At 43.6% G+C, this 13,497-nt stretch overlaps 1 protein-coding gene across 3 annotated transcripts in view; it reads right to left on the minus strand.

Moving 5' to 3' along the window:
• The window catches only part of GABRP (gamma-aminobutyric acid type A receptor subunit pi), a 31,098-nt gene extending 17,865 nt beyond the window's left edge, over positions 1-13,233 (minus strand). The window contains exons 1-6 of one of the 3 annotated variants that reach the window (XM_060272397.1): positions 13,065-13,233; positions 12,873-12,962; positions 8,758-8,863; positions 6,936-7,054; positions 2,123-2,190; positions 76-293 (exon numbers count right to left, since the gene is read on the minus strand). In XM_060272397.1, coding sequence (XP_060128380.1) covers positions 76-293; positions 2,123-2,190; positions 6,936-7,054; positions 8,758-8,813 — 461 coding nt within the window. In that variant the 5' untranslated portion in view covers positions 8,814-8,863; positions 12,873-12,962; positions 13,065-13,233. Of the gene's footprint in view, positions 1-75; positions 294-2,122; positions 2,191-6,935; positions 7,055-8,757; positions 8,864-12,872 lie in introns of all 3 variants that reach the window. The other 2 variants (XM_060272396.1, XM_060272398.1) reach the window with 2 other exon arrangements.
• Positions 13,234-13,497: the final 264 nt, after the last annotated feature.

Consider the following 13,497-nt stretch of genomic DNA (forward strand, 5'->3'; position numbering starts at 1 on the left):
CCTTGAATTCCTGACTGTTGCGCCCGTCTGCAATCCAAAGGGTCACAAAACAGTAGGAGCACAAGCGAGACTTACCGCAAGGCATACAAGACAGTGCCGTTAGAGAACAGCCGTATAAGCCGGTTCTCTGCTGTGACCTCATGCAAGAAAGACTTCTTAGACTCTACAATATAGGTGTCAGGAACCCACAGGTATTTCACCAGCCGAGCATCCAGGGTGAAACTTTGGTTCCCCTGAAAAACCAGGCGAGGATCTGTCCAGCGTTGTCGCAAATATATTGTCGCCGTGTAGTCCTGGAAAAGAAGGCAGACCATGAGCAGGCATTCAGGACTTTGCTGCATGCAAAAAGAAAACACTCTAAGTTAGAGAGACTTTTGACAGGTGGAGTTCAACTGCTCTGAGCACATACGGGTATGTCTTAAAATATGAGAAACAGGGTATTTATTGAATGTAGTCCCTCTGTCCTATAGGCATTTCTGAAATTTGCTCATCTTGATCCTTTTAGTTCTCCGCACTGCTCTGTAACTCAGTACATTTTTGCTGTTTTACAGTTAATTGATGATAATTATTATTATTATTATTATTATTATTATTATTATTATTATTATTTATTTGTACCCTGCCCATCTGGCTGGGTTTCCCCAGCCACTCTGGGCGGCTCCCAACAGAATATTAAAAACACAATAAAACATCAAACATTAAAAGCTTTCCTAAACAGGGCTGCCTTCAGATGTCTTCTAAAAGTCAGATAGTTGTTTATTTCCTGGGCATCTGATGGGAGGGCGTTCCAGAGGGCAGGCGCCACTACCGAGAAGACCCTCTTCCTGGTTCCCGGCAACCTTACAGGGAGGGAACAGCCAGAAGGCCCTTGGCGCTGGACCTCAGGGTCTGGGCTGAACGATGGGAGTGGAGACACTCCTTCAGGTATACTAGGCTGAGGCCGTTTAGGGATTTAAAGGTCCAGTCTTCAAACTATTCAGACCCAGGATCTACCTTTAACCCAAACATCCATCCATCTGGGGACCCGTTTCTTAATCTTTTACCATACATTTGCATGGTGGGAGTGTTCCTGTTGCAACCCAGCTTGATTGAGGCCACAACCCACCCACCCATAGTTCCTTAGCATAGCTTAAGTAGTTTAAATCCGCATCCGTTGCAGGTATGGCACTGTAGGTGTATCTCTCGCCTGCCGCATTTGAACATCAGCCTTGTCCTCAGGTAATCATGGCAGGCAAAGTAGGATTCATTGCTCTCTGCATTCAGAATACCTTGTTTCACTCTACTTCAGTGCTGGGCGAGAGGATTCCTTTTGTGTTGAGTGTATAGACTTTAACAGGCTTTGGAATGAAAGCTGTTAACCAAAAAAAAGTCACCCCGAGACTTCATGTATATCATTTCTAGCTTTCAAATTTTATTCTCATGCTGTTGGGGGGGGGGGAGAAACTTCTCCACCTAAATGATTGAGATGGTGCACCATTATGCATTTCAAAGCAGTGAATTATTAATCTCAGCAATGAAGGTGAAAACCCCCGGGTCATTTGTAGTTCAATTATTTATCTAGCAAAAGAGTACACCTCTATAATGTTCTGCGTGAGACCTGGAAATGTGAGTGCTATAGTGATGAGAAAGACTACTGTATGAAGATAATGTTTGTTGATTAATAGCTTTGGGATACCTAGAAAGTTAGCTTCATGAAAGATTGGCTCAGCCTTTCAAAGACTTCCTATGGGTTCCAAAACTCAGTAGGCGGCAACTTTCAACGGAGTCCTGCATTTAAAGGGATACTAAAAAAAGCTACGGCGTTCTGTGTGCATAGACCAATGACTTCGGACACCTATTTGTCATTCTCATCTCAGAGGTGCCTTATTTTCAAAAGATGCCTGCAGTGTCTCAAGTCTGGGCTTCTCTGTTTGTTTGTTTATTTGAGCACCTCTCTGGATGCAGTACTAAGCACACAATGAGAACCACTGGACACAATGGAAAGAGTTCCAGGAGAATCTGGATTGCAAAGTATCAGGAATTGCAATCCCGCCCACCCCCCTGTCCCCGGAGCTGCAATACTCCCCGGATCTGCCTTAATTCCTTTTATTTCCCCCCCCCCCTTCCAGGATTGTTTGTTTACCATATCACCCTCAGAAATGCTGGAAATGGTGGCAACGTCAAGGCTCATGGCTATCACCACAGGCTCTCCTGGGAAAGGAAAGGAGAGGAAAGCTTAAATTGCAGAATCAGTCTAGGTGGTACCAAGCTAAGGGTACCAATAGTCTGATGACAGCAGCCCTGATGAGCAGGGCTAGGCGATATCTGGTTTTCAACATCGCGATATATCACCAGCTAAACATTGTGATATACTGATACATCACGATGTCTGAAATAAGGAGGCAAAGGTACACTCTGACCATTAAAACATTGCTGATGTGGTGGACATGCCCAGAGGTGCAAAAGTATTGGGATATGATACGTACATATAGAAATTCAAAAGTTAATAAAAACACCTTTCTCTAAAAAAGCAGAATCTTACCTCCTGGGCATGTTAAGTATTGATATACCACACGATAGAACTAATATATTTCTATATGCGACGACAGCCGCCAGAATGTTAATTGCCAAAAATAGGAAAGGAACCCTTATACCAACAAAAGGAGAATGGATAAACAAATTATGTGAACACCTGGAACTGGCGAAACTTACCGACATAATACGACAAAAACCAAAAGACAGTTTTAAAAAACAATGGGGATGTTTAAACGATTATTTAAAGAAAACAGACAAGGGGACTAAAACATGGCTATGCCTGCAATAACCTTGTAAGGAGGAGAAGTTTACAAAGATTACAAGTGTCAGATAGGCTTAAAGGTTGGATATATATTAAAATATTATTTGACAGGAGGATAAAGATGTAATATGAATTACTGTGCTGAAAGCGGTGGAAGTTTTATGTTTTGAGATGAATTTTTTTGTGTGGACCTTAACCCAATTTTACTTGAACTTTTTTCTTTCCTTTTTCTTTTTTTCTATTCTTTTTCTCTCATGTCTTTCTTCTTCTCTTTATACTGTTCTTTTCCTTTTCCATTCTTTTCCTTTTCTTGATGTTTCGTAACTTTGATTTTCAATTGTTCAAAGTTAAGCAACGAAATATGTAAAAAGTCTATATGAATGTACTTGGATTGATTTGAAGATGCTTTGTACTGTTTTAATGAATTTTGGAATAAAAGACTAATAAAAATTTAAAAAATAAATAAAAATAAATAAAACATTGCTGATGAAGAATTGTCAAAACAGGGCCTTGTCCTGGGATTTTTTTTTACTGGAATTTATTTTTATTTGCCTATCATACTGGAATTGATTCCTATTTGAATTCATCATTACATAAATAAAACCTTTTGAAAATTTACTTGAAATTCATCTTCCTCTTGGCTCGAGTTCTTGCAATTTACTATTTATTTCTGGACTTCACCAAGAACTCCAATTTCTACAGTGAAATAACCGGTAAGGATGAAGCTATGTTGGGGCGTTGGCTGGCTTCGCGGTTTTTCCTGCATCGTGATTTTGGCCAGCGCCTGCTCTTGTGATTCGTTGCCTCTTCCGGGAGGCAGGGGAGAACTGAGCTGGAAGAGTTAACTGGAGCTGCAGGAATCGAGAGACGTGTGGGCCGGTTTTATGGTTTTCCCAACATTGTGATTTTTGCATAACGCACACACACACACCCATCATGATTCGTGATATATTGCCATGTCAAAAATTATGAAACTGATATCACGATATGCACTTCAAACCGGTTTTGGATTATATGCTGATATATCGCCCAGCCCTAAACATGAGCTTATTGCATTGCTATGACTCAGTCCCCACTCTGGAAGATAGTTTTGAATGCATTCCTAAACAGGCCGTGACAGAAAGCATGAATGTGGACAAAATTCCTGTTGACCTGGAAAGAGTGGCATTTTCAGACATATTATCATGATGAGCTTACGCATTAAGAATACAGTCATACTGAACCTCGGTTTAAGTACACTTCGGTTTGAGTACTCCATGGACCCATCTGAAACGGATTAATCCACTTTCCATTACTTTCAATGGGAAAGTTCGCTTCAGGTTAAGTACGCTTCAGGTTAAGTACAGACTTCCGGAACCAATTGTGTACTTAAACCGAGGTACCACTGTATAGCCCTCTGAGGCTGTAATTCTATTCTATACATCCTTACCTGGGAGTAAATCCCATTAACATCCTTGGGGCTTACTGCTGAGTAGACATGCCTAGGCCTTGCGATGCAAAGCTCCTTAAATGAGGGGTGTTGGCGGAGGAGACCAGGATGTGGATAGTTCATTAATTCTGAAGCAGATGCTTTTAAAAATGTGAACGACCAGCCCCCGTGTTCTACTCCCCCCCCCCCCCCCGGAACTTTATAGCACACAGTGCCAGAGCTGAAAGTACAGGAAGGCAAGCCATCGAAAGAATGAAGGCGGCCAAGTTGAAGAAGGTCAGATTCATCATAAAATGATGGCATCATGAAATGCACTAAACAGTGCATGGCCTTGTCATGAAGAAGCAGAACCACTGTTATGATTAATAAGCATCTTGAGGTTATTCTTAGGAGATGATGTCAACAATGACATCTGATGTGTTGACTCCATAGACAGGAGAGGTATAATGGTGTGAGAAAAGGAGACTGGACAAAAAAAACCCTAGGAAGAAGAAGAAGAAGAAGAAGAAGAAGAAGAAGAAGAAGAAGAAGAAGAAGAAGAAGAAGAAGAAGAAGAAGAAGAAGAGGAGGAGGAGGAGGAGGAGGAGTTTGGATTTGATATCCCGCTTTATCACTACCCGAAGGAGTCTCAAAGCGGCTAACAATCTCCTTTTCCCCTCCTCCCCCACAACAAACACTCTGTGAGGTGAGGGGGGCTGAGAGACTTCAGAGAAGTGTGACTAGCCCAAGGTCACCCAGCAGCTGCATGTGGAGGAGCGGAGACGCGAACCCGGTTCCCCAGATTACGATTCTACTACTCTTAACCACTACACCACACTGGCTCCCTATATTAGTTATAATATAGACTTCTTCCTGTTTACTCACTTAGAACTTAGAAAGTATTTGCTTATGCCCAGACATAACCAGGCAATTCCTCTATTTTTCTTTGTCGTAAGATGTTTGGAGAACTTTGGGTGACAATCAACTAATAAGCTTAATACATAAAAAAAACTAAAATATATACTAGCCCTTTCAATGTTGCCCCATCAGGTGGGAGTTATTCCATCTGCTGCCTTGACCACCATTCGGGTGAAGTAATCACTATAATTGCTTATCTGTCTGTAAAGATATCTATATTCTTACACTTTAAAATTATGGTGCTTTTTTAATTTTTAATTTTTTTATTTGGTTCAGTTCTTCTATTTCTCCCATTCCAGCTCTTTTTATCTGCTGCATTGAAAGATTGTTTAAAGGGCCATTAGGCTGTAGTTATTTACAGACATATACCTGGCAGAAAGTGCCATTAAACTCAATGGAGCTTACATAGCAACCCAAAGCACAGGGATTTGCTGTGCTTATTACCTGCCAGTGATATGGCAGCATAAAAACCACTGCATCTCAAATGTTTTGTTAGCTTTTTCTGAATTCTTGGGATAAGGTGGGATATTAAAATTACTGCATAAATAAGTCCGGTCCTGACATTTCAAACTGCTTACTGTACATTGCTCTACAGCTGCTAAGGTCATATTTATTATTGCTAGGTTAAGAGGTGTCTACTATTAAGAGTACGCAAAGTACAGAAAATGTTTGGCAATAATAATAATACACTAAAACTAAAACTTCCTCAACACTGGAATTAGGTTACAGGTAGGTAGCCATGTTGGTCTGATGTAGTAGAAACAAAAAATAAATAAAAAATCCTTCCAGTAGCACCTCTTAGAGACCAACTAAGTTCGTCATAGGTATGACAACTGAGTGCTCCCTGGAAGGACAGATCCTGAAGCTGAGGCTCCAATACTTTGGCCACCTCATGAGAAGAGAAAACTCCCTGGAAAAGACCCTGATGTTGGGAAAGATTGAGGGCACAAGGAGAAGGGGACGACAGAGGACGAGATGGTTGGACAGTGTTCTCGAAGCCACCAACATGAGTCTGACCAAACTGCGGGAGGCAGTGGAAGACAGGAATGCCTGGCGTGCTCTGGTCCATGGGGTCATGAAGAACCAGACACGACTAAATGACTAAACAACAACAACAACAACAACAACAACCAAGAGCATTGATGGCACTGCCCAAGCTATTTCCTGGACACAGCTTTTAAAGAGGATGGCAAGGATTGGACAAGAGGTCTCTTGCATCACAGTGGCATCACAATGGCTCTGAGGTGCTTTTTGGCCCTGAGATCACAAACTCAATGGGGAATATGATCTCCTCTCCAGCCTCTCAGTTGTGAGTGAGCTAGGCAGAGGGCAGGACTATATCACCACCATTTCAACAGGTTTCAGGGAGCAGAACAACAGGATGGCAAAACAGAATCTAACATGCTGGAATTTCTTCAAGTGCTTTGACAGAAATAAAAGGTATGTTCAGGATCAAACCAACTCTCACTCTAAAGGGAGAAAATTGGCATCATAGCTGGAGGGATGTCTGCATGCAAATTACATTTAAAGGGCATGCCTTTCCCCAAAGAATCCTGGGAACAGCAGTTTACCTCTCACAGAGCTACAGTTCCCAGCACCCTTAACAAACTAAAAGTCCCAGGATTCAGAGGGGAGAGTTATGGGTTTTAAATATACTTTAAACATTAAGTTAATAAAATGGAATGGGAATAGGCAAGGGTCTCTAAGTTCATCTTAAACAGGGGCACAAAGACAAAATTTATAAAGACCAATAAATTACATATTTCCTCTCTGCAAGGCTGAAAGACTTTGGCAAGTCCTACATAACTATAAAAGATGCTGATGATGTCATACCACCAAATTTTGGCCTGAGATATTTGTTGTATCCCTGGGTGAGGTTCCCAAATCCAGGGAGGGATGTTCTTGTGACTCGGCTATCTGACGTGTCAGCTTTAGGACCCAAGGTGCACTTTCTGAAAACGAAAAGTAAGAAATGTTGAATGTGGCAGTGTGGCTACTCAGCCATCCGATATACAGCTGCAGCCTGGCTTGCCTCATCAGCTCCAATACTCGCAAACCAAACAGAATCTTCAGACTGCATTTATACAGCATTTAAATACTAAACGCCTGCTTGTGAGAAGGTAGTCGGTGTCTAATTGTCACTGGATTAAAAGCAAGGGCTTGCCTACTCTCCCCCATTCCTCAGATGAAAATGGGGACGTTTTTCACTCCCCACCAACAGACCCCCACTTGACAGGATATAATTATCAGCCAAGGATAATTTTACAGCGCAAAGCGGGGTGGGGGAACCAAAAGAAGAAGAAGAGTTTGGATTTGATATCCCGCTTTATCACTACCCAAAGGAGTCTCAAAGCGGCTAACATTCTCCTTTCCCTTCCTCCCCCACAACAAACACTCTGTGAGGTGAGTGAGGCTGAGAGACTTCAACAAGTGTGACTAGCCCAAGGTCACCCAGCAGCTGCATGTGGAGGAGCGGGGAAGCGAACCCAGTTCACCAGATTACGAGTCTACTGCTCTTAACCACTACACCACACTGGCTCACTGACACTAAATGCTTGAATATTTTGGACAAGAAGTATGAGATAATCTGCTAAGTATGAGCCAAAGGACGAGCCCTTCCCTGTGTCTGATATAAACCACCAGCCACTTTCTGCCTCACCTCTAAAGGCTTAGAACATGGGCACAGAGCCATGTGGCAGGATTTTTTCGCTATTTTAAAAAAAAAGGCGTGTGGAACTCTGAACTTTTTTTCTGTGGCTGCTCCAGATAATTGCTAAACAACAAAAAAGTGGCTATTATCGTATAATCAACAGGTATCAGGTAAGGAAAGCTATAAATTTCACTGGAATAGAACTGCAGTGGCCAAATTACTGGCTAGTGTTGCTACAACTGGCAGAAAAGCCATTAAGCGGTCTGCCAAGACCCACAGCAATTTTCAAGTGGTCCATGGTATGGAGGGGGGAAACCTCCATGCAATCGCATCTTAATTGCATAGCTCTTGCTGTTTGCTGAAGACAAGCCTCTTTATCCTGGACTTTAACAGTTAAATTATTTTGTTTTGTGAGACCCACCAGGAGGGGGGAGTCCGCAGCAAAGTCAGTACGCTTTCTGTGCGGTTCCATACGGGATTCCAGCTATGATTTCCACCCCAATTAGAGTTTTGGGGGGAAATCTGAGATGGGGAAAATGAATTGAAATGGCATTGGTTTGCTGCTGCATCTGGGCAAGACGTTATTGGAATAAGTTAATTGGGGAACATGTGGATGGGGTACAAATTAATACAATAATTTATTCGGGGTGGTTGGGAAGTGAAATTAATTGGCTTGCCTTCTGTGAAATATACATTCTAGTAATTATTTTCTAAATTTTCATCTCTCTCTCTCTCTCTCTCTATATATATATATGCATATGCAAATATGTATCTTTTTGGCTATTCAGCATATCCTCTTTTTAAAAAAGATTTGGACAGTTTAGAAAGCCTTTCTAAATTCCTGTCTCAGATTTTTACATCATGCAATAGCCCCAGAAAACTATCCGAATGCTTTTATACTAGAGAACCTTTTCATCCCCAGCCCCTAGCCCTAGAAACCAAGTCTTATTTTCTTGCATAAACAGATTAGCTGTGCGGCAGATATTCTTAAATATTTCAGCTTACCCTTCACACAAAAGAAAAAGGCAGACATGGATGGAGAAGTAGCAACTGCAACACATTTGTGAAGATTATTTTCACCAATGGCTGAGATGGCTCACTTGTCAATGATCTGCAAAGTAAAGCAGGTAAGTATTTCACCTATATAAGCAGGGATGAATCAATCAGTATATTTTCATATCAGCATCGCATGTGATCACTCACATATCTGTTTCAGCCCATTTCTGCACCAACCAGCAATTTTTTAAAGCCCACACAAAAGTTCACATTTAAATGTGTATTTAAAAATTTATTTTAAATTCATCATCATCTTTTTTAAAAAAAACCAACAACAACAAATAACGAAGTGCCTAAAACTACATCAGGCCATTTAGGAGATGCGAAAGAGAGAAAGTAACCAAACTTTGGCCCACACATTAGCTCTGGAGGTGAAATTCAGGTCAAGTCAATAGGTGTTGGAATTCCAAAAGCTCAGATTCCTCAAGCAAACCTCTAGGTGCCCAACTTTGTCTCATAAAACAAACCACCCTAAAAAAATTAATACACACACACACGGTTTCAAAAACAAACAAACACCCTGTTTGCAACCATACATTAAGGTGTTGAGCATTGTAAGGAGACCCATCACAGAGCTACAATTCCCAACAAACTACAATTCCCAGGATTCTTTGGGGAAAGCCGTGACTATTAAAGTGATATAAGAGTGCTTTACATGTATGGAATGGATGCTGATGGCATCTATCTGCCTTGAGAGACAATGGAGTGCACCTCCAGGGGTGAAGAAGTCAAAACACTGTGCTAGCAGTTCCCTGGGGTGCAAGCCTGGGCAGTGTGTATGGAGGTCCTGGGCTGCCCAGATGACAAGCCCCCTCCCCCTCGACCTCATGGTCCAAAGGAAAGCAGAGCAATACATTTGGCACCAGCTTGGCTGCAGGAGTTGCAGAAAGGAAGTGTAAAAATAATGCCATCCACTCAGTCTCGATTTGTGTAGGGTTGATTCCTCAGCCCAGGGGTCAGCAAACTATTTCAGCAGGGGACCGGCCCACTGTCCCTTAGACCTTGTGGGGGGGCGAACTATTTTTTTTGGGGGGGGGAACGAATTCCTATGCCCCACAAATAACCCAAAGATGCATTTTAAATAAACACACACATTCTGCTCATGTAAAAACACCAGGCAGGCCCTACAAATAACCCAGAGGTGCATTTTAAATAAAAGGACACATTCTACTCATGTAAAAACACGCTGATTCCTGGACTGGATTTAGAAGGTGATTGGGCCGGATCCAGCCCCTGGGACCTTAGTTTGCCTACCCATGCCTTACTTAGCCTATTCTTCTCCTGAACGGATGTAACACCTGTCCAAACAGAGGAACATAATATGTCTCACTAAATAGGCTTATAGTACTTATTCAATACTTGGAAGCAAGTATTGGTGTTGCCATAACTGCATTGCTTCATTCTGATGGGTATGGTTGTTTGGAACAGAAGTGGGACTGTACATACTATATTTTGAAGTGCTTCGATTGACTTTTCTGGGAGTGGGCATGCCGCTGGCTTCAAAGACTGAAGTTACACAGGCCTGTGCTCACCAAAGCATGAACCAGCGGGGGTGGGGTGGGGGCAGTTAGCTTTCATCTAATGCCACCATTCTGTGCTGCCCACTGTATTATTGCTCACCAAAGCCAAACAATGGAACGGCTCTTGAGTTCCTTAGAAGCTCAAGACTTCTTCCATAAGACACACTTGCCTGAGAGACGCCCTTGCCCTTGCAAAGTCATTGAGAGCATATTGAACGTGTTTTAAGTTCATGTCGGATGCAGGTTTGTTGTTCAGTAAAGACATGGGCTGAAGCTAAGCAGTGTCTGGGTGTATGATTGTCTGGCAATCCTATACAGTATATGCCAACTTGGGATTCATGATGGGAGAATCTGACATCAGATCTCCTTCTCCAACACTGGACACCCAATCTATCTTAAGGCCCTGGAACTCCATTCTAGGGGCCATTGGATTGCAGTCTAAGGCTGCTTCCAGATTGCTGTTATTTTGTGGGTGGGAATCAACTGCATACTGGCAAATTCAGGGTGTGCATTTGAAGGGGTATCTGACAACCTGGACCCATGCCAGTATAGATTCAGGTCCCACCTCTGGAACAGAAACTGCTGTGCCCATTCCAGTGGACAATCTCCACCAAGGTGTGACCCTCCAGACAGGACCGTCTTAAGACCATCCAGCGCCCTGGCGCTAAGGTCCCTCCAGCGCCCCCCTCCAGAGCCCCTCCAAGGACCCGGGAATGCCAAGCGGACCGCGGCAGCAGCGGGAGGCCACCTCCAAGGACTCCGCACTGTGCCTCCTTCTCGTTTCCCCAGCGCTGGGTTCCCTTCAGTCAAGCTTCACCACCAGCGCACGCACCGCGGGACCAGCAAGAGCTGCTTGGGCGCTGTGCGCGCGCTGGTGGCAAAGCTCGACTGAGCGGAACCCAGCGCTGGGGAAACGAGAAGGAGGCGCAGCGCGGAGTCCTCGGAGAAGGAGAGAGACGCGGCGCAGCCTCTCAGCTAGTGGAGCGCAGTCCTGGCCAGGTCGCCGGAAGCCTGCCCTCACTTAGCGCCCTTCTAGCGCCCTCCAGCGCCCGGCGCCGTGGTTCTCCACACCACTAGCCTCTATGGCTAGGATGGGCCTGCCTCCAGATTCTTTAGGAGCTCTCAATCAGTTGCATTCGGAACCAAGAGTCGTGGTATCCTTCTGAGCCAGCCAGAGGTGGCGGCTAGAAGCATGGTGTTACATTGGCTTTGTTCCCAACTCGGTGGAGAGACTGAATAAGATTTCTTCTCCACCCCGTGGAACTTGTTCTTCAGGATTCTATAAAGCTGAGGTGAATCCCCTGCTCTACCTGAAAGACCACCTGATTTTAGGCTGTATTTTTCTATTCCTGTATATTGCTTTTATATTGTACGTGGTGAATTTTGGGGAAAATATCAAGCGCTTTCTTTAAAGAAAATAAAATGTTTCGCCTTGAGAAATCACTGGGAGCAGTTGTGCAAAGAAAAAAGAAAAACACCACTGCGTTTCATTGTCATCAATACACCTGTGTGGAGACGTCCTGTGAAATGAGTCTGCTGGACATCATTTTACAGACGGATCATTAACGGAGATGACCTCACTGCTTTCAGTTCTGGTCAAGTCTTTAAAAATTACACCTTAACCTTAAACCAGGAGTCAGCAACCTTTTTCAGCCGTGGGCCAGTCCACCGCCCCTCAGACCATGTGGTGGCCCAGACTATATATTGAAAGGGGGGGGTGAACGAATTCCTAGGCCCCACAAATAACCCAGAGATGCATTTTAAAGAAAAGCACACATTCTACTCATATAAAAACACCAGGCAGGCCCCACAAATAACCCAGAGATGCATTTTAAAGAAAAGGACACATTCTACTCATGTAAAAAATGACCATCCACGGGCCAGATTGAGAAGGCGATTGAGCCGCATCTGGCCCCCGGGCCTTAGTTTGCCTACTCCTGCCTTAACCATGAGTCAATGCCAACTGAACTCTAGTCATCTCTCTCTCGTGTGCCCTCTACCTCACATCCTCTGCAAATCAGGGGATCTGTGGCAGTGAAAAATTATGCACAGATGGGAGAACCATCGTGAAAAATACCAGCCTATCCATCTCTAGCCATGATGAATCTGTAGTAATAAAAATGTGATCTCATCTTGAATCAAGGCATAGATGACAAAGATTCCTCATTTGGCCAGCATTAGACACCAGGAACAGAATCAGAGCTCAGTGCCGAAACATCTGAAGACAGACAACGTTAACCCAGTCACCTTTACCTCCATTGCCACATTGGGTTTTCCTGCCCTGTGTCTCTTCCATGATCCCGGCTGCACCCTTCCCATTCAGCTAACAACAATAAGGAACTACTACGACACACTTTAGTAAAAATTTAATTCAGAACATTGTGCCCATGGAAAGCCCTTCAAGAAATGGGCATTAAGCTGCCTTCCATGGTATAACTTGCTCTCTGCGCCAACCCCACCCCCTGCAAAAAAGGTATGCCTCTATTAAACTACCAAAGAAAATATAAGGAGGAGGAGGAAAGAGGATTGTCAGCCTTTACTTACATTTAGTATATAATTCGTCACAAAATGACCAGTGCTGGCTCCTGGTTTTGTTGGCACGAAACCAAAGTGGCAGACGCTAACAGTTAAAGCCTGTGCGTGCAAATAAGTGACAGTTAAAAGCTGTATAAGTCGACCCACTTGTCCAGGTGTTACATAAGCCGAGTTCCCTCAATGAAAGTCTGAGAGACTCACCGTCGGGAGTCAACGTTCATTCAGCTGCAACTAATTCAGTCAATGCTGCCTGAGATCAATCATGCCGTGCGTCTCTTCTGGTGCTGTGATTTTTTCACTCAGTCAAGTAAACGTGTTTTCTCAGCTGACCTCCGCAGGTAGAAATTCCCTCTCCTCCCAAGGGACACAAACTGCAGGTAAATAATCCTGTGGGCTTTCCCAGGACTTTACCTGTAACATGATTTGCATGGCCCGTCCCCCCTCAGCCGTTGTCCCAACCCAACCCATGCCATCATTTATATGTTCCAGCATTTTCAGTGAGACCATTTTTCCCCAGTTAGATCATCACAAACTGTACCTTACTGCATGCTCACAGATTTAAGTTCCATTCCGGGGCATGGAAATGGCCCTTCTCTCTCTCATTCTCTCATACACACACATTCTCTCTCTCTCT

The sequence above is a fragment of the Zootoca vivipara genome, chromosome 3, assembly GCF_963506605.1.
Source record: "Zootoca vivipara chromosome 3, rZooViv1.1, whole genome shotgun sequence".
NCBI lineage: Eukaryota > Metazoa > Chordata > Lepidosauria > Squamata > Lacertidae > Zootoca > Zootoca vivipara.